This window comes from Anastrepha obliqua, chromosome 2 (assembly GCF_027943255.1).
Source record: "Anastrepha obliqua isolate idAnaObli1 chromosome 2, idAnaObli1_1.0, whole genome shotgun sequence".
NCBI lineage: Eukaryota > Metazoa > Arthropoda > Insecta > Diptera > Tephritidae > Anastrepha > Anastrepha obliqua.
The window spans coordinates 40,815,475-40,840,210 of NC_072893.1; the positions used below are offsets into that span (position 1 = coordinate 40,815,475).

General features: G+C 36.2%; 1 protein-coding gene across 6 annotated transcripts in view; it reads right to left on the reverse strand.

The window, feature by feature from the left end:
* Window positions 1-451: 451 nt before the first annotated feature.
* LOC129237495 (MAP kinase-activated protein kinase 2) overlaps window positions 452-24,736 on the reverse strand; it is a 30,097-nt gene continuing 5,812 nt past the window's right edge. For 3 of the 6 annotated variants that reach the window (XM_054872280.1, XM_054872281.1, XM_054872282.1), the window contains exons 2-7: window positions 6,641-6,954; window positions 6,464-6,528; window positions 6,190-6,396; window positions 2,108-2,535; window positions 1,938-2,029; window positions 452-1,805 (exon numbers count right to left, since the gene is read on the reverse strand). In XM_054872280.1, coding sequence (XP_054728255.1) covers window positions 1,787-1,805; window positions 1,938-2,029; window positions 2,108-2,535; window positions 6,190-6,396; window positions 6,464-6,528; window positions 6,641-6,948 — 1,119 coding nt within the window. In that variant the 5' untranslated portion in view covers window positions 6,949-6,954 and the 3' untranslated portion in view covers window positions 452-1,786. Of the gene's footprint in view, window positions 1,829-1,937; window positions 2,030-2,107; window positions 2,536-6,189; window positions 6,397-6,463; window positions 6,529-6,640; window positions 6,955-24,736 lie in introns of all 6 variants that reach the window. The other 3 variants (XM_054872283.1, XM_054872285.1, XM_054872284.1) reach the window with 3 other exon arrangements.

The window sequence follows — 24,736 nt, forward strand, 5'->3', positions numbered from 1 at the left end:
GGGCATGACAAGAGCCTTGTAGAGTGTTAGTTTTGTGCTTAGAGACTTGACTTGACTACTCATTTCCTTACTTAGTCCAAAGTAGCACTTGTTAGCAAGAGATATTCTACGTTGGATTTCAAGGCTTTCAAGCGACTATTGGCTGTAAGAAATTTTGCTTGAATGAAGAGGTTATCGCTGAAACTGTGGCCTATTTTGAGGCAAAAGATAAATCGTTCTATAAAAGTGGTATTGAAATGTTAGAGCAGCGCTGGAAGTATTGGGTTTTTCTTGAGGGAAATCACATTGATGAATAAAGCTAATTCTGAACAAAAAAAAGTGTTATCTTTGTTAGGCTCCGCATTTTTCAGTCCATGTGTTCCATCAGTATTATTTCAGGAGAATATTTAAATATACGCTTACTTTACCTGGAGAATTGCCCGCCACTATTTGAAGGACACGTGTTTTAAAATCCTTCTAGAAAAATTAAGTCAATATTTTATTAATGTTTTTCAATACATACATTAAAAATATTCTCATTCCACAATTTTCACACAAGTAAATTTGTAATACACATATCCGTACAAATACTTTTTGACCATATAACATAAAAGTTTTAATATTTATGTTGGTATGTAAGTAATTAATAATTGAATACGTCTTCATTGAAATAACAGAATTTTTAATCAACAATACAAATTTAGTTAGTCACTGAGGTACAGACACTTAACTGCTAACCTACGTACATATACTTATATATTGCACTGTACATATTGCTTATTTGCTGGAAGATCGTCAAACCTCATTGCTAAAAGCGAGCCATAACAAAAAAAAAAAAGAATAAATAAAAATACTTTTGAGATAAGTATACATGTGGGAAAAATGCATTAACAGTGTCTCGTTAGGGCGAAATGTGTCTTAATTTTCACTTAGTGCGGAACAGTGAACTGAAAACTTTATAGCCGAATTTCTCGATATTGTTTTTGGTGGAAATAAGGCGTTCTTCCAGCAAACGTGCCATATGTAGTCGTGTAAGAAATGTACATACATACATAAGTATACATGGGTTGGCATGTGGGCACATTGTAACTACATATGAGGGATTATTTGCCGCCAAGTTGGCATATTCATGGTACATATTTATATATGATTTTACATATGCGTATAAAAGCTCTTAAGAAAAAAATGCGCCAACAGCTGCGAAACTTTTTTTCGCACCTACACACATACATACATATATGTATAAATCTCTGTAGTATGTATATAATATACGAGTATATAATAAGTATATTTTACGATTTTTCATTGAAAAAATTATCTGCCATCTCTTGAAGCAGTTTCTTTTTTGCCTATAATACGATACATACAAACATGCTTGCGTGCTTGTGTGTTTGCATTGTACTGAATTTTATGTATGCACGTACGTACAGTTATTTATTAATTAGCGGCTGTTGCATATACCGCCAACGCGCGTCTTCTAGTCTACTAAATTAAGCTTTTACATAGTAAAGGAAAAAAGAGCACTTTCGTATTATTGTATATATTTTTATATATGTATGTATGTACTTTATGTATATGTATTCACTTATTTGTAAATACTAGGCATTGCATCCATGTAAAAATGACACAAAATACCGTCGAAATTGCGTCAACTTGTACGCTTCACTTGTCCAAACTCTCCGATGTGCAATGGGTCGCTGGAATGCGTAAGCTTAGCACGCACCTCAATCAAGTCCACTTATATAACATCTATGATTTCGCATCCACTTAGTATGTAATGTGTTTGCAAGTAGTTTATTTCGCTGCATCACTCCGTACGAACGCGTCTGTAGGCCAGAAACCTTATGTACTTGAGTGCAACCATTTACAAATATTTATTGTTTTAATATATGCTTATATGTGTTTTTGTTTTGTTTTTGGGTTAATTGCATTTTTTTTTTTTAGTAAAAGCTATTTACTTTTTATTTTGTGCCGCCAAGTCCTCTTCGAATTTTTTTCGTCGTTTTGTCAGCAATGGATTATTGGATTTGTCTAGCGCTTTGACGTGCATCTGTTGGGAGTGGAGAAATTTTGTAAAATGTTATTCATTTAAATTAAATGCATTGATTTAAATCAAATTTGCATTTACTTTTTCGCTCACCTGATCATAGTCGACGCGCATAGTGGCCAACGAACGCGTCATTTCCTCTTGTACCTCCGGCCATGTTTCTTCGCCTTCCTTCAACATGCGACCCGTACATAGCGGTGTTTGTGGCACTTGTGTGTACTGTGCAATCCATTTATTTCTGATTACTTGATCGATTGTCAAACGCTTGGTGGGATCTACATTTAGCATGCCTTTGATTAAATCCTTAGCGGCTTGGCTGACATTGGCCCATTCGGGGTTGGGGAAGTCATATTGACCGGTGCGTATGCGCTTCTTCATGCCTGGTGAGATGGCGAGTCCGTTGTTACTGTAGAATGGTGGAAAGCCACAGAGCAGTATGTACATGATGACGCCCAGCGACCAGATGTCACAGCTTTTGTCGTACTTCTCAGGGCCGAGCACTTCGGGGGCTGGAATTTGGAAAAATTCATAGATACGGTAATGTATGTGTGTTCGAGAGAAATTTCTGCAATGAGCGAATTTCCACTCTGAGCAACAGTCAGGCAGCACTCACTGTTTCTTGAGTGTATCTCTAAGTGGGCTACAATAACTACTACTATTGGGTTGGGCAATAAGTTCGTTTTTTATTTTATCTTTTTTATCTTTTTATCTTTTATTTTACAACGATTTGTGTGCTATTTGGCAAAGGGTACTTAATTATGCATTCGACAGAATTCTTTCTGAATTTGCCTAAAATAGCAGTTATTTTTTTTACATTTATTATCAATTCATGTCTTAAACTTCATTATTTTCCGGATACATGGAAAACGGCAAAAGTAACTCCAATACCAAAGTTTGGAAAACCCCCAAATGAAATCGGAAGCTATCGACCAATAAGCCTTTTAAGTAGTCTCGGTAAAATATTCGAGCAAGTACTAAAAGATAAATTAACAGCATTTATTAATGAAAATAATGTATTGCCTGCTGATTTGGATTTGGAAAATTTCACGGTACAACACACCAAATCCAGAGAATTTGCAACCATATAAAATCTAATTTCATTAATAAAAAGTCCACCGCTTTAGTCCTCTTCGACGTTGAAAATGGATTGATAATTAAACTCATAGATTTTAAATTTCCAATCCAACTTATCAAGATCGTTCAAAGCTTTCTAAAAAATCGTTATTTCTGTGTCTGTATAAATAATGAATTTTCAGACCTAACGGAAGCTCCAGCTGGTGTCCCTCAAGGATCAGTTATAGGACCTATTTTATTTAATATTTATGTGTCTGACGTCCTTAAGGGGTTAGGGGTAGTCAGAATTTTCAAAAAATTGATTTTTTTTTTGCATTTTCTTAAAGTATAATGTTTTAAAAATATTGTGTAAAAATTTGAAGTGAATCCGACAAATACTTTTCAAGTTATTCAACAATTAACAAAGGGCGCTCGGCCGCTCCGGAGCCGATAGCAAAACTTTAAATGCGTTTTTCTCAAAACTATGTTTTTCAAACTGGTGAACACTGTAACTTAAAAACCGCTACGTAGATTTTAATAAAATTTATACAGCTTTTGAAAAACATAAAAAACTTGTGCCTGATCGAAGGATTTTTTTTTTCAAAAATTTCGATTTTTTTTTAACAATTAACTGTTGGTTTTTTTCTCTAAAATCTGGAAAAAATTTTCTGAGGCCGCCATTTTGTTCATTTTGAAAAAAAAAGCTTCGATCAGGCACAAGATTATCTATTAATAAAACTAATTTTTCTTGTCCGATTGGTTTTAGATGAATCTGCAAGGACTTGTGATGTTCACCGCAAGGGACTTCTGGAGAAACGGGCTTCACACAAACAGCGATAACTTTTGCAATTATTAATTTTTTTTTTTGAAATTTTGGTGAAGTCAAGTTAAAACATGATGTTTTTATGCTATGTTTTTATTTTTGTTAAATAAATTAATTAAGTAGCAAAAAAAAATTCGTGAAAATCATCATTTTTTCGGGCCTCTGACTACCCCTAACCCCTTAAGTACGCCATGTATGCTGACGATATCGGTATTTTTTATTCGCACAAGTCTGCTCATGACATAGTGAGTAAAATGCAAAGTGCGCTGAATCATATCGCAAATTATTTTCACAGATGGAAAATAAAACTTAATGTTAGTAAAACGCAAGTCATCTTTTTTACCAAAAAAAAAGTCCATGCAATTTGCCCAGCATAAACATAAATATTAATAGGCATATCATGACTGGTCAAACACTGTTAAATATTTGGGCGTAGTATTAGATAAAAAGCTAATCTTCCGTGATCACATTCACCACATAAATAATAAATATAATATCGGAATCAAAATGCTATATCCTTTAATCAACAGTAAATCGGAGCTCAGTACTGAAAATAAACTTGTAATATGCAAAGTAATTTTCCAATCAATTATGCTCTATGCATGTCCTGTATGGGGAACATGTGCAAAAACACATATAAAGACGTTGCAAATAGAACAAAATAAGCTTCTGAGAATGATGCTTAATTTACCATGGGATTATTCCACAAGACTGTTACACAACGAAAACAAAATAGAAATGATATTCTCACGAATCGAAAAACTTAATGATAAGTTTAAGATAAAATGTAGTTATTCTAATAACCAATTAATATTAGATCTGCTTCAGCATGTTTAAGTCATCAAATATCTGCATAATATTATATAAAAAATAAAAAAAAAAAAAAAATAATTGGCGCGTACACTTCTGTTAGGTGTTTGGCCGATTAATATTATATATCTGTACATAATTTCCCTTTTTCTTGTTTTTTTTGTTTGTTCGTTTCGGGTTTTTATAGTAGTTTTTCAACATTATCTTATGGAAAAAGTAAGAGTAAGTTAAGAAGCGTACAGCATATTCTGCAAATTATGTTTAACCAAAAAAAATTTATATTGAACGTTTTTTGCTACTTATTAAATAAATAAAAAAAAAAGTCAACATTTTCGACATCTGCTCTTCTTTGCTTTTTATCGAGGTCAAAAAGCTGTCGAACAGCCCGGGACATTTGCGATGTGTTAAGGAGAAGGTGTCATAGGCGAATCTACAGTACGGAAATGGTTTGGAAAGTTCAAAAATGGCGACTTTGACGTCGATGACACGTTCCGCAGCGGAAGGCTTTCTGAATTCGATAAAGAATGTCTCAAATCACTTTTGAAGGAAAATGGTCGCCAAACCAGTCGTGAATTGGCGAAAATGAATGCAGAATGAACTGCGATCATAAAACGATTCTCAATCACCTTCATTCAATGGGATTTACCGAAAACTTGAGAGCCGAGGTGCCTGACGAGCTCAACGAAAAAAACTAAGAACGTTTCCTTCCAATTGCTTATCAGCATCTCGCCCGCCATCGAAAAACGCACAGTCATAAACAGCGCTTTTTGTATCGAATCGTCACGGTAGATGAGAACTGGTGTCTATATATCAATATGAAGCAAAGCAGCAAAGAAAGTGGGTGGCTGCAGGAGATACGCTAAAGCCGAGAGTCAAGTCGGATCTTCATCCAAAGAAGATCATGATATATATTTGGTGGGGCTGGGAGAGCATGGTGCACTGGAAAATGCTTGAAAATAATGCCACGATCAACAAGGAGCTCTATATTGCCCAGCTACACCACGTGAATGAGGCTATTCGACTGAAAATACCTGGGCGACATGGTCAAAAAACGCCAGGCCCCAGGTTGTACGAGTCGTGAAAGCCGTACTCCAAGACCTCGAATGGGAGGTCCTTCAGCATCCGCGGTATTTTCTGGACCTTGCACCGAATGATTACTATCTTTTCCGCTCCCTGTCAAACCATATGAAGGGCGTTACCTTCGATAACAAAGAGATCCTTAAAAATTGGCTTAAGAACTTTTTTGACACCAGATCCCCGATTTTTGGCGGAACACCATCAACAACTTGGTTGAGCGGTGGGAAAAAGTTGTAAACAGCAACGACGAATATATAATTGATAAATTTATTGATTCAATTATTGCTATTTGTTTAAATAAAAGTCTTCGGTAAAAACGCTACGAACTTATACCCCAACCCAATATGTTTAAGACTTGAAATATGTAAATAAAATAAAATCTCTACAAAGTTATACCAACCAACATAATATGGCGTATAGCAAGGCGTCTGCAATGTGTCCTTCACGAGAGTCTCCTTCGCGAAACCGAAATCTGTCAATTTCAATATCGCATTCTTATCATTGCTGGTGTACAACAGATTCTCGGGCTTTAAGTCACGATGTGCAATATCCCGGCTATGCAGGTAATGTACGGCAATGCAGATTTCATGCATGACCTGTGCAGCCTCTAAGCAATCAAAATGGAATGCATTTAAAATTGGTTTAGATAGGATAATGTCTTCTCTAGTACCCACCACGCTCTGAGAAATTGCCATCGGCATTGTCTTGTATGCGTTGGAACAGTTCACCGCCTTCCATGCTAAACAGCAAGACAGGAAAATAAAAACAATCAATTAGTTATATAACCACATACATATGTACATATAATAAATATAATTTAAATATTTAATATTGTGTACCACATAACTCACCACTCCATCACGACGAGCAGACATTTATTGCCGCCATATGTGTTCTCGTAGACATCGATAATATTGACGATGTGCCGACAACCGCTCGCACGCCAGTGCAGATCTACTTCTCGCCTTGCTTTTGGATTGTCGAGAAGGACTTTTAGCGCATACTTTTGTTTAGTTTTGCGATCGGTGCACTGCACCACTTTGCCATTAATGCCCAGACCAAGCACCTTGTTGGAGATCTCATAGTCATCAACGAGCGGTGTGGCCTTTGCTTGACGCTGTATGGCGATGGCATCCGTTTTCGTATTAATCTTGAACATATTGAACTGGAAGAGAGGAGAAGGAGGAATGTTGGTTAATAAGTGTCTCTTACAATATGATTGATATGATTACTCGCATATTATAATAAAACATATGAAACTTGGATGGTTGAGTACGAGTAGTTGACAGCAAATGATTTGTATCGCGGTGTGGGTAGACAAAAATAGATAACAGGCAGAAGGATTTAAAATTATTGGATAGATAGGATATGGTGGCCGTCGTAGCGAATGAGTTGGTGTGTGACTTCCATCGAATCTCCGTGCATAAAACACCAAAAGATAGAAAAAGTTTTTTCTAACAGTGGTCGCCCCTCGGAAGCCAATGGCAAACCTCCGAGTGTATTTCTACTATGAAAAAAAGCTCCTCATAAAAACAATTTGCCGTTCGGAGTCGGCTTAAAACTGTAGGTGCCTCTATTTGTGGAATAACATCAAGAGATACGCTAGAAATAGGAGGAGGAGCTCGGGCAAACACTCAAAAAAGGTGTAAGCGCCAATTATTTATAATGTTTTTTATATTGTCAAAAAGCTATTTAAGCGATTGAAAAATTCAGTTTTAGAAGTGGGTCTACGTATAAATAGAGAGAAAATGAAATATATAGTTATATTATAATGTTACATACTACTATACTTAGTTACATGATCACCCTATTCCTATATTATACCTACTCTTAATTCTAACTTAATCTTACTCTTATATTTAATTACTTATGCTAACTCTAATGTAAACCAACAACTGCTTTACATACTTTCTCACACTCTACACCCACACGCTTACTCACGCACTCAACATACACACAACATGCATTCCTACATTCATTGCTAGCTTTACTTTCTCCCATTCTCATTAAATGTTAAATATTAGTTAAGCTTTAAGTTAAGAAGAGTTTTTGTAAAGTGAGAGTGAAATAAAGTTCTTTGACAGAAGAAGACGTGTTTTACTTCATAATTATATGCTCTTTGGAAAGAAACCGAGTGATGATGTACACATTGAAAGGATTGATGAATGCCGTACTTTCTTTCACGACAACAAATGAATTGTAGTTCGCTTTGGAACCGTCGATGAAGATTAACTGCCAACTACACCTTTTAAGGTGACATGAAATGTCTGCGCAATATTCTGCCAAATCGCATCAGTCATTTTACCAGCTTACATAGAACTTATCTATCACTGCCATATACGAGTATACATATATACAGTCGGTTTTTCATAACCGGATCGACCCGGATATATATCCGGCCAAGGACTGCCAGCAGCATTCCTTGTACAAGCATGTGGAATTTTTATGCTGCTATCATACAACAACAACAACAATATCGAGCTGGATGATTCACGAGTGGTTGAATGAATGCTAATGCGATGCTGTTTTCAAAGAGAGTGCGTATTGTTGGAACAAAAGACCTGTCTAAGCCTTAATTATAACAGATAATTATCTGTCTTGGATTCTTCCATGCGATATGTTAATAATAGCAACAAAGTTTTTAATGGGAATCCAACGATAATGGAACTCCAAATCTTCAATTTCCTTCACGTGCTGCTCATCTATTGATATTTTTGCCTGAGCCAACATATTTCAATACTTTTTCTGGATTGTTGGATTTGTAGCGTTTTTTTGACGAAGCCAGGTCGCCACAAATCTTCTGCAATATTTCCTCAACATTTTTGCAGCAGAAATATCAATCCGTAAAAACAATTTTATGCATACAGATTATCAAGTTTTGTTTTGTTTCATGTATTCAAAAAACTTGCAAAGTAGGGGAAAGTGAGAGAGAAAAATGACATTTCATAGGGTCACAAAATCGAAATTTTTTTTCTTCACTCATCTTATAGTAAATCATTTCAAGAATGTTGTGTCAAAATTTTAAGTGGATCGGAGCAGAACTCTCAAAGTTATAGCCTTTGTAGGCACTCTACCTCGAATGCGGAGCATCGATAATTTCTCAGAGTCATTTTTTCAAACGCGTTTTTCCCAAAACGACTTCTTAAAAGTCGGTGCCAATCACAACTCCGAAACTATTCAACCGATTCTTTTCAAATTTGGCACACGTTTTCTAAATCAAAAATACTTCCCCCCTACACTGTTTTTTTTTTATTTTTTTTTTTTAAGGTTGTTTTTCACTTACAAATATGGCGAAATTTTTCGCCAAAAATGCTCGTTTTACGTTTTTTTGCCACCAAAACTACAAAAATGAAAGAAAAAAATTTTTATTAATGTAGGGGGGAGCATTACGTCATACTTTAACTGAAAAATTCGACTTTTTTAGTTTCAGATGATTCTACGACGAATGCCGATTGGCACCGCAGAGCACCTCTCGAAAAACATATCTCCAAAAAAACTCTGTCATGGGCTTATTTGTCAATATTTTATTATTAATATTTTTTAAAAACTTATTGAAAAGATGTACAATAACATGCAACTGATTTTATTAAAGTATCTTAAGCCATATTTCTGTAAAAAATTAAAAAAAAAGTGTTTTTTTTTAGCGCTAAACCCTACCCCCCCTTAAAAGGATGTGATGCTAAGCTTGAATATATTTTGCAATTTATTTGCTTTATTTGTTTATTTATTTTTAATACGAGATAGCTCAAGCTCAACTAAAAAAAAATTGAATTTTATGATTTGCTCACCAACAATCAGCTGTTCGTCAAACGTGCAAAGTGTTAACGGTTTTGCGTTCATGTACTTTTTTTTGATATTTTTCTCTTTGAGAGCGAATTCTCGGGAATTAAATTACTGGTAATTTTTACATGAACAGACCTAATATATACTTTTAGATGGCATTTTTAAGAAGAATGAAAGAACTACTATAAAAAACAACTCTCTGCATATAGGTATGTATGTATATTTAAATCGCTCCTAGTCATAGAGCATAGCACGGAAGCACAACTGTAGTGCGAAACTAGAAGAGTCTTCAATTTGATCACAATATTATTATTTTCAAGGAATTTTTATACTCGGGCTCTAATTGTCCGGTCGGTTATCGAGATTACGGTGTAGTTATCACTAAACTGAATTAATTTAAACGTGTTTTGTGCGGCAGTAACAAATGACTCAATCATTCACGTGTTAAAGTGGAAATTTTCGGACCGGCTCGCTTTGTTGTTAATTTCTCAGCAATTAATTTTTCATGCGAAAATTGATATAAGCAAACATCTAAATACATACATATGTACGAGTATGTATAGGTAAGTGAGCATTTTGCTTTAACAAATAAGTGCACTTTGGCGCATCTGCGCATACATATATACAAATGTACAAGGTGGCGCAAAATTAATCACGCTATTGGGAGATTCAGAGAGATTGTGGCCTCGTTAGCCTAGCGTAAGTACATTAGACTACCATCCCAGAGGTTGTGGGTTCGTATCCCACGAAAAGCACGGTCCTCGCACTTTTCCAAATTTACCTACTTTCCCTGTTTCTAAAAAAATAAAAAAAATCCTCCAACTCCATTCCTCAACCCCAAAAAAAAGTATCCTTTCCATCCTTACTCCCGTACCATAGGCTGCGCGTTATTTGCATTGTGGCTGCTAGGACAAGCAAAAAACAAAGAAACACACACAGTTACGCATTGCATCAGTGGCGCTAGCAAGAGGAAGCGGACGACCGCGGTAATAGCGCAGACACACGAAATTTAGCGAAGTCCTCAACCATCTGTGCGATCCTTCTGCCAGAAAAATGTGAGATACGGATGGCGCTCCAAGCAGTAAGAAGGCGTTGTTCCTAAACAACGACAGGTGGGCATTCCCACTACTTAGGACTGGTAGCGGCAGGCTAATCACCTGCCCTGTCAGAAATCAAAAACAGATTAACGAAACCAACGCAAGACTGAGTCTTGTCGAGGCCCTATTCTTCCAAGAGAAGGGAACAAGGAAAAAAAAATTGGGAAATTCATAATTTTGACCAATGTCGACGTCCGTCAATCATATTTGACACTGCAGTATACAAGCAGACAAGCAATGAAGCGCAGAACGGTAAAATAAAGACATCCATCACTCAAAATAATTTTTTTTAGTAAAAAAGTTATTTGAAAACAAAATTGAATGACTAATTTTGCGCCACCCTGTAATAGCATCTGTATAGAAATACACTTACATACATACACATATACATACTCGTACATATGTATTTATTGATCTTAATCTGCGCACAGTTTGTAATTTCAATTATTGGATTGAATGACTTTTATTGTAAATTAAAATATTACAGAATTGCAAAAAGCGTAATTTTTCAATAAAGCAATGAATTGGTTCTTTTATGATTAAGATGTAAATTATTTCATAAAAACCTACCGCACTAAATACGCCAGCGTAGAAATTTAGCGATGCACTCAAAAGTGGTTGGGGAAATAACAGAGCGACAGAGATACACACATGCATACAAACATATGTATGCATTTATTTGTACCGCGTCATCCGAAACATTAACGATTCAATGCGTTTCGATTGCAACAGCATTTTTTTAACTGCCCAAACGGAATATCTATTTACTTAAATTCAATGCAAATTCTAGCCGCCTGCGCAAACAGCCGCATTTGCAATGAAAAAAAATTTTAAAATAAACCACATTTACAACGCCCATTACAAATATGTAGCTTTTTCGAAAAGTTGCTTTGTTGTTGGTCAAACGATTTACAAATTTAGTAATGCGAATGCGAAAAGTGAAACACAACTTAAAAGTCGTTTTCAGATGCCGCGTCAAATGGTTGGCGTACGTATGTATCATCACGTACATATGTATGCGCATAAATATTTTGCGATTAGTGACGTCATTGTTGCGCAGCTTGAAATTTACTGTTTTAGTATATATCTTAAAATAAACAAAAACATCAGTGTAGATTTAATTACCAGTATGCTTTTGCATGTACGGGCATTCGCATATTTTTCATTTTTAATTAATTGCTTCGTGGCAGTGGTGGTGTTGGTGGGCTTGTTAGTCAGCTAGTATCCCCGCACTAACATCAAATGTAGGCTAATATGTAGAAATACAATAACGATAACTTGTTTTTTCCACAACCAGTTAGCAGGCAAATTGTTGTTGTTGTCAATTTCATCGTTAAAAACAAACAAAAATTATAAAAGTGCTCACAACCGCAATAGCAAAACCGACGCTGTTAAATAAAACACAAACACACACACACACAAGCGCAATTGCTATATAAATAATAGTTTGGTTAGTTCAGTCATATCGGGAGAACTGATAACGCCACCAAAAAAGTGATAATGGCAGTCTCACGAGCCATTATGTGCGTGTGTACGGCTACACGCTAATAAAGCAGACGAAAGGTGGAATTGTTGCGGCGCACAGTGGTACGGTTTTGGGCAAAAATAAACAGCATTTACAAAGTTCAAGTGTGGCGACTTTGACGTCGATGACACGTCCCGCAACGGAAGACCTTCTGAATTCGATAAAGAACGTCTCAAATCATTTTTGAAAGAGAACGGTGGCCCAACCAGTCGTGAATTGGCGGAAAAAATGATTCGCGATCATAAAAAGATTCCCATTCACCATCATTCAATGGGATTTACAGAAAAATTGTGAGCCTGGGTGGTTCACGAGTTCAACGAAAAAAACTAAGAATGTTGCCTTTACGTTGCTTCTCAGCATTTCGCCCGCCATCGAGCAACGCGCGCTCATAAACAGCGCTTTTTGTATCGGATCGTCACGGGAGATGAGAACTGGTGCCTATACATTAATATGAAGCAAAGAAAGGAGTGGGTGGCTCCAGGAGATACGCAAAAGCCGAGAGTCAAGCGGGAAGATCATCATAAGTCATGATATGTGTTTGGTGGGACTGGGAGAGCATGGTGCACAGGGAAATGCTCAAATGCTCAAATGCCACGGTGAACAAGAAGCTGCACATTGCCCAGCTACACCGCGTGAATGAGGCTATTCGACTGAAAAGACCTGATCGATATAGTCAAACAACGCCAGGCTCCATATTGCACAAGTCGTCAAAGCCGCACTCCAAGAGCTCGATTGGGTTCCGCGGTATTCTCCGCATCTCGCACCGAATGCTTACCATCTTTTCCGCTCCCTGTCAAACCATATGAAAGGCGTTACCTTCGATATCAAAGATGTGCTAAAAAACTGGCTCCACAACTTCTTTGACACCAGACCAGGCGATTTTTGGCAGAACGGCACCAACAAATTGGTCGAGCGATGGGAAGAAATTGTAAACAGTAACGGTGAATATATACATAATTGATTAACTTATTAATTATTGTTTTTTGTTTAAATAACAGTCTTTGGTAATAAATGCTGCGAACTTATTCCCATAAACGTAAGGTTCTGTTCCACTGCTAATTTTTTAACTGTCTGATGGAGATGAGCTGTATGAGCTTTACGACGACGTAGACATAGCGCAGCGAATAAAGATCCGGCGGCTACGTTGGCTGGGTCATGTCGTTCGAATGGATACAAACGCTCCGGCTCTGAAAGTATTCGATGCGGTACCAGCTGGTGGTAGTAGAGGAAGAGGAAGGCCTCCTCTGCATTGGAAAAATCAGGTGGAGAAGGACTTGGCTTCACTTGTTGTGTCCAATTGGCCAAAATCGCGTAAGCGGTTATCGCGCCAATTAAGAAGAAGATGGAGTACTACCTAATCTGATAGTCACAGTTTATATGTTCCACTTCTGCAGCTTAATAGTGGACGTGCCTCGTAGATAGGTTTTTATTATTGCCCTCTTTATCTCTGAGTTTCATTTTGCTGACTGTACCGTGAAGAAAGCCTTTACAGGAAAGCTAATGGGCGTGAAGGCCCAAGACAGACCGAGGAACCGTTGGATAGACGCAGTGGAATACGATTTTAAGAAGTATGGGAATACGTAACTACGAAGCAGCAGCTCAAGATAGACCGCTTTAGAGGAGCATTTTGAAGGAAGCTTTGACGCACCCCGCGTAGTAACGCCATAAAAGAAGAAGAGATCTTTGCGTTTGCCGTTTCGGATAAAATTGGTGTTGTGATGGCGCTAGCTAACCACATTACAAGTCTTGTTTTCAAGCCCCCATTTTCTATAAAAGTATAGTGGACATCCATGTATGACCTGCCTCTCTTTACGGCATCCAATGCTAGTCTTTTCGGCCAGTTTCATATTCAATCAAACTCCCCCTGTGGGTATAATAGTTTAAATCTAGACTTATTTCTCCTGTTTTTTTCGCAGTTTGTTCCACAAGCGCCCACTGTCCGATTTTGAAAAAAAAGACGTTTTCGAGAACAGCAGTGCGGTAAAAGCCGAGGCGCCCCTACAGTGACCAAAAATATGTTTTTTTAAACCTATTCGTATTCTAGTATGTGCGATAGCTATTTAATACATGCATACATACATATGCATGTATGTGTGGTTTGACTGCAAATACGCGAATGTCGTTGCGCACTGTGCTGGGGCTAAATTCGTACGCCGCATTGTTGTTCGAGTACATATTTGTTTGTGGTTGTTTGTTTTGCATAACATGCGAGAATTTTTATTTTTGGGGCTATTTATCAACGCTGAAAGGTTTCTATGCACCATTCGATTCGATTCACCAGCCGTCAGAATGAGTACTTTGATGTTTTTTTTTACTTTTCTTACCTATCAACCAACTACTTCACTGCTTTCATTAGGTGTGATATTCCGGGTTTTATTAAATTGATGTACATATTTATTAATGTGAGTGCCTAGGCATTTCCTTTGTGCTTATCACATCTGATATTGGCTTAAGTTGTTAGGCGTTGTGTGATGTGTGCTGTGTGAATGCGATTTGTTGATTTGTTTATAATTAAAAATAAATACGAGTGTCATACACACGTGCCTCCAACAACAGAAAAAAAGTATACTTGTAACTATATATTCATATTATACTAACACATTTATGTATGTAAATGAATGCAGTTCGTTTCTATCAAATATACGCACTTTATAGCACAAACTGACAGCATCAAAATAAAGTGCACACCAATATTGACAAGTTTTGCCTATTTATACCTTCTTTTTTTTGTTAAAGCATATCAAATCAATCAAATAAGTTCATACTACAACAAAAACCATGTATGCAGAGTTTCGAATATATCATAGTACAAAACTTATAAAAATTGGGCAAATTTTTATCAAAATTTCAGACCTTCTTAGTTTCAGAAAAATTCTGAGTATGCAGTTTTATAGCCCATTAAATTTTAGTCTAACAAAGTGCAAGTTTCAAGGGGCTCAAAATTTACGTTCATTTTTGACGATTTATTTTCGCTGAGGTGTTTTCGCTGTATTTTCTTCATACAGCGTCATGCGTTGCTTTTTTATATTTAATTATATTTTGTATAAGTTGAGTATGCCATAAACTTTTATAAAAGTATTTAAAAAATAACTAAATAAATAATCGAAATATTTCAATATGTGGTGTACACTTTATTTTGACGCTGGCAGTGCATACCTGAGGAGATGCTGCCGTTGTTTGTGAAAGTCGATAAATTTGTAGAAACTTAATAAAATATATTTTACATTTAGCCGATAGCCTTGGTAGCTAGTGTGATTACATTAGATTAGTCTGTAATTTGAATTATATTTTAATAAAAGCAAAAAAAATAATAATAATAATTTTACACACACTCAAAATGCTAAGTGAATCCTAAGTAGTGAAATTATTTTTATTGCCCATTTCCGGCTGGAAGTAAGCACTTTTCCGCTAGTTGAAAGGGAAAGGGCCTCTTAAAAATACAAAAACAAGCACGAGGGCGGTTTAATAAGTACCCGCAATTGATGACAAAGAGCGTTCTTCAGGGAAGTTGGCTTTAGCATCGTATGCTGCCATCTATCAAACGACGACAAAACAAATTTCAGACTGGTTGAGAGATTAGTTTGGATTTGGCAGCTATTCGAGTAAAACGTGTTTCGAGATTTTCGCTAGGTTGGAAAAATAGCAGCATCGTTCGGTAATGTTTTTGGATGGGGAAAAATGCGAGGAGATAAAGGCAAAGTTGGATGCTGTCTATGGGGACGCTTCGCCATCTATGACCACAGTTAGATATTAGTTCAACGAATTTAAGCGTGGGCGAACATCCGTTTTTGATGAGGAGCGACCAGCACGCCCGACAAACGTGGTTACCGAGCAAATCATTCAAAAAGTCCACGAAATGATTCTCACTGATCGTCGAGCGAAAGTGCGCGAAGTAACAGAGGCCATAGGTGTGTTGACCGGAATGGCTATTAATATTTTACATGATAATATATATAAAGGGTGGTTAAGTTTCAAGGGCCGGTGTTGATTTTGAATAAAATACAATTTTTCTGGAAACTATTGTTATTTCTCTTTATTATGATATTATTGGTATGGCTCAATTACGTATGGAACAAATTTTCGATGACGCTGAGGCATAATTGAGGTTCTATGCCGTTAATGTGCCGAATTATCTCATCCTTTAGCTCTTGAATTCTTGCTGGCTTATCAACGTACACCTTTTCTTTCAAATAACCCCAAAGAAAGAAGTCAAACGGTGTCGTTGCCGTTTAGGTGTGGTTCACATTCAACATCGGCCCTTGAAATTTAACCACCCTTTATATATATAATTGGCGCGTACACCCTTTTTGGGTGTTTGGCCGAGCTCCTCCTCCTATTTGTGGCGTGCGTGTATGTTGTTCCACAAATGGAGGGACCTACAGTTTTAAGCCGATTCCGAACGGCAGATATTTTTATGAGGAGCTTTTTCAAGGCAGAAATACACTCGGAGGTTTGCCATTGCCTGCCGAGGGGCGAGCGCTATTAGAAAAATGTTTTTTCTTAATTTTGGCGTTTCACCGAGATTCGAACCTACGTTCTCTCTGTGAATTCCGAATGGTAGTCACGCAACAACCCATTCGGCTACGGCGGCCGCCATTTTACATGATAAGTTGGCGATAAAAAAATTGTCGGCCCGATGGGTGCCACGATTGCTCACAAGCAACAACAAGCGGATGCGGCTGTTAACTTCGAAGCAGTGTTTGGAGCAATTTGAGCGAGATCCGAAGGAATTTTTGTGTTGAGTTGGACAATAGAGAGAACGATCACTGGGCAATATTACACTGAGTTATTGGATCGCTTTTTGGATTTTTGTTTTTTTTAAACCAGTTGCCATCTAAATCTTAATTATTTTTCGTAACATTAATTTCGAACCTTCTTACTTTATAAAATCCAATTCAGAGAAAACTATACGATTTGGTATGAGGTTCTGCCATGTTCAATTAGGGCGTTATTGTAATTTGTCCTGACAGAACATGGAACATTTCTCCTCAAACGTTATTTTGTTTTTGTTCTCTGTTTGTTTCATTTTGTGACGCATCATCCTTCACCGAGGCAGTACGGCCTCGGACATATGGGCTCATACAAGAGAGCTTTTGAGCACTCAAAAGATCGAATGAATGCTTCATCTGCCCTGCAGCTCTGATTTGGTGCCTAAGCATTTATTTTAGTTCCCGTACATTAAAAATATAACACCTCGTTGGAGCCTTTAAGGGGTTAGGGGTAGTCAGAGGCCCGAAAAAATGATGATTTTCACGAATTTTTTTTTGCTACTTAATTAATTTATTTAACAAAAATAAAAACATAGCATAAAATCATCATGTTTTAACATGACTTCACCAAAATTTAAAAAAAATAATAATAAATAACAAATAATTGCAAAAGTTATCGCTGTTTGTGTGAAGCCCGTTTCTCCAGAAGTCCCTTGCGGTGAACATCACAAGTCCTTGCAGATTCATCTAAAACCATTTGGACAGGAAAAATTAGTTTTATTAATAGATAATCTTGTGCCTGATCGAAGCTTTTTTTTTTCAAAATGAACAAAATGGCGGTCTCAGAAAATTTTTTCCAGATTTTAGAAAAAAAAAACCAACAGTTAATTGTTAAAAAAAAAATCGAAATTTTTGAAAAAAAACAAAAATCCTTCGATCAGGCACAAGTTTTTTATGTTTTTCAAAAGCTGTATAAATTTTATTGAAATCTACGTAGCGGTTTTTAAGTTACAGTGTTCACCAGTTTGAAAAACATAGTTTTGAGAAAAACGCATTTAAAGTTTTGCTATCGGCTCCGGAGCGGCCGAGCGCCCTTTGTTAATTGTTGAATAACTTGAAAAGTATTTGTCGGATTCACTTAAAATTTTTACACAATATTTTTAAAACATTATACTTTAAGAAAATGAAAAAAAAAAATCGATTTTTTGAAAATTCTGACTACCCCAAACCCCTTAAGAAGCCACTTCTCAGTGGCAAAGTGCTTTGAAAATCGGTTGAAGCGAATGTAGAAGTGTACTGACTTCCTAGGTGAATATTTTGAAAAACAATTAAGCTATTTTCATGATTATTTATAAATATAGAAGGCAACCTTCGTATTACTGGAAAATACGCGAACATGACTCATTTAACAAGGTTTACGTATGAAGTAATTGTTTTCAAAACACGTTAGTTTTTTTATCCTTTTCAGAAATATCTAAAAAGTAAATTAAAGGCATAAGAACAAATTTGCCAAACAGGTTCTGCTTCTGAGCCATCCTCAGTGTGGGTGGGGCACTTGTGAGGACATTACTTTCCAAATTTCTCATGTTTTTTTCCCATGAAAAAGATAAGAATTGCGCACTAACCACTAGTAGGAGCGCAGCATCTATAAGTTATATTTCCTACAGGAAAGGGTCACACGAGTAATGGCTATATTCATTCAATTATTTACGCAGCATTTAAATAAACCATGAAAAAAATTACAAAACAATTAACAAATAAAAAAACGAACAGAACTCCGGAAGTGTGACGAAATTATTATATTTAATATAGCACTAATACAAAACAGATTTATTAAAATTAATTGTATTACAAATGTGCGCTTATAAAGAAGAGTAAAAGTGATCGTGTGGCATGAAAAAATTAAGCAATCAGGTATTTTATTCAAGAGGGAGGGAAAAGCAAATACCTATATTTCATTGTTAATAAGTACCGGTTTGTTTTAATGGAAAATTATCGGAAATTATCAGAAATAATCAAGTTTTGCGTTCGCGTGCGTAAAAAACTTGCAAAGTAGGGGAAATTAAGTGCGCGAAGTTGACAATTGACTTGAAGGGGAAGTTGCTAATTCCTGCTGGGAAAATGTTTGTTTTCCTGTTTGCAAGCAAAGAACAGTTGACTGAAGGCAGTTGCAATTTGAAAAATCAAACAAAGCGACAAACTGATTTTTGAATACGTAGTAAAATGTAAGAAATTCAAACGTTAGTAATTAGGGAATATTAAAGTTTGTTTGGTAAAATTGGACTATTCAAGCCTACAAAAAATCCTGTCTTTGTGAAGTGGGTTCTGCATGCGACTAACGTAAAAAAGATACCAACCATTTGTTAACGAGATTTGCATGTTTTGGATATTGTTGGATATTTTTGTAGTTGGAAGATAATTGTGCTTTGCTCTCTTGCAAGTTGCTACTGGATATTTATCATTGGAAATGTATTCGAACATACCTTAAAAAACAAACGTTTAAGGGGACAGATAACTGTAAAATTTCAAAAAAAAAATTGTATTTTTCATAAAATGTTAATATAATCCTTGAAGAATATGCCAAACAAATTTTAGAATGTAAATTTAAGTATTTCTTATAAAGGGTTTTTCAATAAGGGCGGGTAGATGTACAGAATGTCAATCGTGGCGTTTGCTGTGTGGTACGTAGCGCCGTCCTGCTGGAACCACATGTCGTCTGGGTTCATATGGTTCAATATGGGCCATAAGAAATTGGTTATCATCGTTGTGTAGCGCTCGCTGTTGACGGTGACCGCCTCAACAACGTCGTTTTCAAAAAAGTACGGACCAATGACGCCGCCGTTCCAAAATCCACACCAAACGGTAACTTTTTGAGGATGCATTATCACCTGGTGAACCTCGTGTGGATTGGTGTCGTCCCATATACGGCAATTTTGTTTGTTGACACAGCCATTCATCCAAAAATGCGCCTCGTCACTAAAGATGATTTTTCGCCCAAAACTGGGGCTCTCTTTCAAACGATTCGAAGCCCAGTCAGCGAACAAACGGCGTTGTCTATGGTCATCAAGCTCCTGGGTCAGTTGGATCTTGTACGGGTGTAGGTCCAAGTCCCGACGCAAAATTCGCCAAGTTGAAGTCTGCGAAGGCCAAGTTCTTGTGCACGGCGAGGAATAGACTGCCTCGGGTTCTGCTGTACACTTTCACGGACCGCGGCAATGTTCTCGGCTGATTTTGCGTTCCTTGAACGTACGGTTGTTGACTGATTGTTTACTGACCCGGTCGTCTCAAATTTGGCCACCAAACGTTGAAGAGTCGACTTTGAAGGGCCACCACGTCTACCGAAAAATGGGCACAATGCGCGCAACGTTTGCGTTAATGAACACTCATTTTGATAATAAAGTTTTATTATTTGAACGTGCTGTTCAATCGTGTAACTTGCCATGATGATTTGGCATAAACAACTGAATAATAAACAAAAGATTTGACAGATGTCACCAAAACAAAATGACTGCCACAGGGCGCCAAAATCGACCCGCGCCAATTGAAAAACCCTTTATTATAGATCGTCAACCGTGACGACTCTATTCTTTGCGTTGGAGCGCTGGGAGAGGTAAAGTTACATCGCCGACTTTTTCTTCTCAAAACTATATTTTTCGAATTGGCGTACATGATAACACGAAAAGTTATTGACCCATCTTCCTGAAATTTTGCACACATCTTTTTTAAGATATTACTTTCTATGTGTTTCAAGTTTTCGAAAATTTTTCTAAAAAATAATTTTTTCGAAGCAAAAATAGTATGAAAATTCGCCCCAAAATTCATTTTTTTTAAGCATTTTTTCCGCGAATTTTTTTTTCCATTTTGTTTTTAATTCACATAGAAATTATGACATTAATAAACAAAAACATATTTGGTTTTTTGTATTCAGGTCATTGACGCCGATTCTACGAAGCCCGCCGATAGAGAAGTCCCGCTGCGACATTCCTGGAAGAATTGAGTGCACATCCGCCATTTTAAATGATTAAAATAAAAAAAAATTATATTATTTTAATGTATAAATAAACTGTATGCCAATTTTGAAAAAAATATATTAACTTCTTCATTTTAAATAATTTTAATGAAAATCAGGGAAAATATGGCCGTTTACAGGTATCTGTCCCCTTATATCATTTTGGAAAGTATACGATTTAATGCAAAAAACATTGCTAAAATTTAATTATCAAATTTATATTTACTCAACTTTCTGTTAGTCGCAAAAGAACTTTGCCAAAACCCATTCCACCGTCTCACGATGAGCTTGGAAACAAAAAGCAACGAAATATCTAAAAGGATGATACGGTGGGGTACCTACTTGCACATCGCGGCATTTCATGAGCCTCAAATAAATATTCCCAATAATCTCAACTCTCAACTCTCAAAGACGCGCTAATACAGATGCTCAAATAACCCCACTCGAACTTTACCTAATCTGTATAGACATATTTACTATATGTAAGCACAACACTAGCTGACGAAGAAAGTCTTTTTTATGTGGAAAGTGGTCTGATGTTTTCGTGAAGACTTAACGAGATGTCACGGAAAGCAGATCAGAACGAAGGGTTTTTTTTTGCTAAAACTCGAAATTTTTTCGAATAAAATTAATGGATAAGTCTTACAAAATGACGATTATATGTAAATTAATGAAAGAAAAAAAATGTTTTTAATATGTGAATTACGTTTGCATGATGGTGATATCATGCAATTAAAGTTCACTATCGCAAGCGCTTTGAGCTTACCTCCACCTAAATCTGCGCCATTTAAAATAGAAATTAATTATAGTAATAATTAGTTGCTATATCGGCATCTAGTGGGCGCATTGTGCCATTTGGTTTCAGTAACAGTATTCGATTCAGAAGTAATCGGTTATTAGTCTAGAACTCCTATTCACGCGGTGGTATTGCCACCTTTGGTATAATTGGTGCGAACAGCTATTTTAAGCCACTCGATCCGAGTCAGACGCATTTTGCAACCGCCCATTATGGGACAGACGTTGGGGTACCACAGTTTTTGGTCCGCGAGTGGCTTTTTTTTTCACATACCCTGCATAACTGCCAAGCGTTCGTCTATCCGCCACTTGTGCACACGTCCGATGGGAGACTGGGAACTCCAAAAATAAATAAAAATTGTGTTTGAATATTTAGGGTGCAAGTTGATCAAAGCACGAATCAATATTCACAAAAATTGGCTTAAAATGATTCATCAGAAAACGAGGATGTCCGCTAAAGTTTGCAGTAATTTTTAGCGCGATTTATAAAATGGCGAATAAGCGGACTAAATTTCAAGCTTTTATTCGATTACTTGAATTGCTAAAAATGTCAATGTGCTCCAAATAGCAGGAAGTATTTTTGGTGGTTAAAGGGAACGTTATATCTAGCAGGACTAGTTGCATATCCAAGTGTAAAATAATTTTTTTTTTAGAAATTTTACATAAATGTGCGTTTGTTGTAAGATGGTACCATGCACCAGTTATACGCATTTTTTTCACTGGCTAATGAAATAGCGGCCGCCAGAATTCACAGAGAGAACGTAGGTTCGAATCTCGGTGAAACACCAAAATGAAGAAAACCATTTTTCTAATAGCGGTCGGCCCTCGGCAGGCAATGGCAAGCCTCCGAGTGTATTTCTGCCTGCTCCTCATAAAAATTTCTGCCGTTCGGAGTCGGCTTGAAACTGTAGCTCCCTCCATTTGTGGAACAACATCAAGACGCACGCCACAAATAGAAGGAAAAGCTCGGCCAAACCCCCAGAAAGGGTGTACGCGCCAATTATATATATATATATATATAATGAAATAGGTTAGTTGAAAATTACCGCTAAATTGAAAGTGAGTGTGGTTAATTTAGCTCATTGTGTGGATTAAACGATTTACTCAATGCAAGTACCAATATTGAAAAACGCTAAGTTGAAACTTAATAGTTTACCACACAAATTAAATGACAGTTCTGCTTTGCTGCTCAAATCGAATTAATCTTTATTTCCGTTTTTGATTATTGTTGATTATTGTCTTAGGGTCATTGTACAGTCACAGGCTGACAGCTGATTCCAAAACGCCCTTTTATACTCATATAACATGGTTGTATAAAAAATGGTTAAATTTCATAGAAAATCGTATCAAAAAGCTAAAAAAATTCTCATACAAATTTAGATATTACTCAATAGGAAAACATTATTATAGATAAGAAATGTATTAAAAATATTTGTTATTGTAAGATTTCCAAGTCAAAGATTTTATTTTGTACATATATATTTTTGCCGATATTTATTGTTTTTAATGTTACTATAAAAATTCTAATTAAGCATAGCAACCCCGCCTATAATCTCAAGCAAAACGACCAAGCACTCACACCATCACACACCTAGGGGCCTGTCATACTCACACCTATGTATGTATGTATGTGCCTGCCAAAAAAAAATCGGAAAAAAGAACAGTGTCTTTACTTGTATTTTTGTGCACTGCATACGTCTTAAGCTCTGGCTAAAACAAGTCTTAAGGTCTGGTTACGTTAAAACCTTAGTCACTAATTCATAAGGTATAGTTGTACACGTATACAATATATATATATATATATATATACATATAAATATAATATATATATGTATATGTATGCATTGCATACAGAAGCTTATATATGTACTTTATATACAAATCATGACTATTCTCAGAAATGCTGGAGCAGAGTCTAAGATTTTTGCCTAACAAATACAAAGCACATAACAAAAACATCCAAACACCCTATTCAACAGTATTGAAATGAAATTAAAAAGCGGAAGATAAAAAAGTTCACGTCATAAATAGATTCAAAGCGAAAAGTATTTCGAGGAAATGTATTAAAAATAACAAAATATTTTTTTCCTGTTAACTAATTTTGTGGAAACTATGCCAGTATGAATTTAATTTGTTCAGTTAATTGTAAATAATTATAAAACTACTTTTTGGCTTTATTTTGCCCAACAAATGCGTGCTTGTACATAATAGAACTCTTATCGAACTAAAATATTAAATTATTTATTAAACGTACAGTAAACGACGTCATTAAAAACATGACGTACGTAAATTTATTTGTAAGTTTATTTTTTTTTGGCATTATCCAAAGCGTGTAAGCAGAATTTTGCATACATACATGTACATATACATATGTATGTGTATATTTACATAATTTCATCTGGTGTGGTTTTATAAATGTAATTGTAAACCCAGCAGAAGGTGAAAGGGTGATTTTACTCCATTTCGTTTTTTCATCTGATTATAAGTAAGTAAAAAATCGGAAGAAGATAAATAAAAATATTTCTCGTATATTAAAAGAGGACGAAATGTGTAGTGCATGACTCATTCTAAACAAAAAAATGTGTAAATTCGGTTTACTTCCATAGATAAAGCAGTTATATATATATATATATATATATATTAGGAAGGGTCGATTTAAAAATCGCTCATTGCTCTGTGAAAATCGTATTCTAGGGATCAAAATAAGAAACTTTGCCGAAGGAACCATACCTCTAAAACGAATTCTGATGTCCCCCAATTTGGGTCGAACTTTTGGGTAGGGGCAAATTTTGAAAAATCCCACTTTGACCCATTTAGAGTGCTCCAATCGAGTCCAAATGTATGACCGACCTCCACTAACTTTGGACGGCCATGTCAGTGGCACACCCCCATGTCAGTGGCACACCCCCTGGAACTCCCCTGGGGGGTTCCCCATACAATCATTTCAAAATATCACCATTTTTGGCCTTTACATGAAAAAATCAGCTAAATGGCTATGTTTATTATTTATTTATAATAATAATATCTAT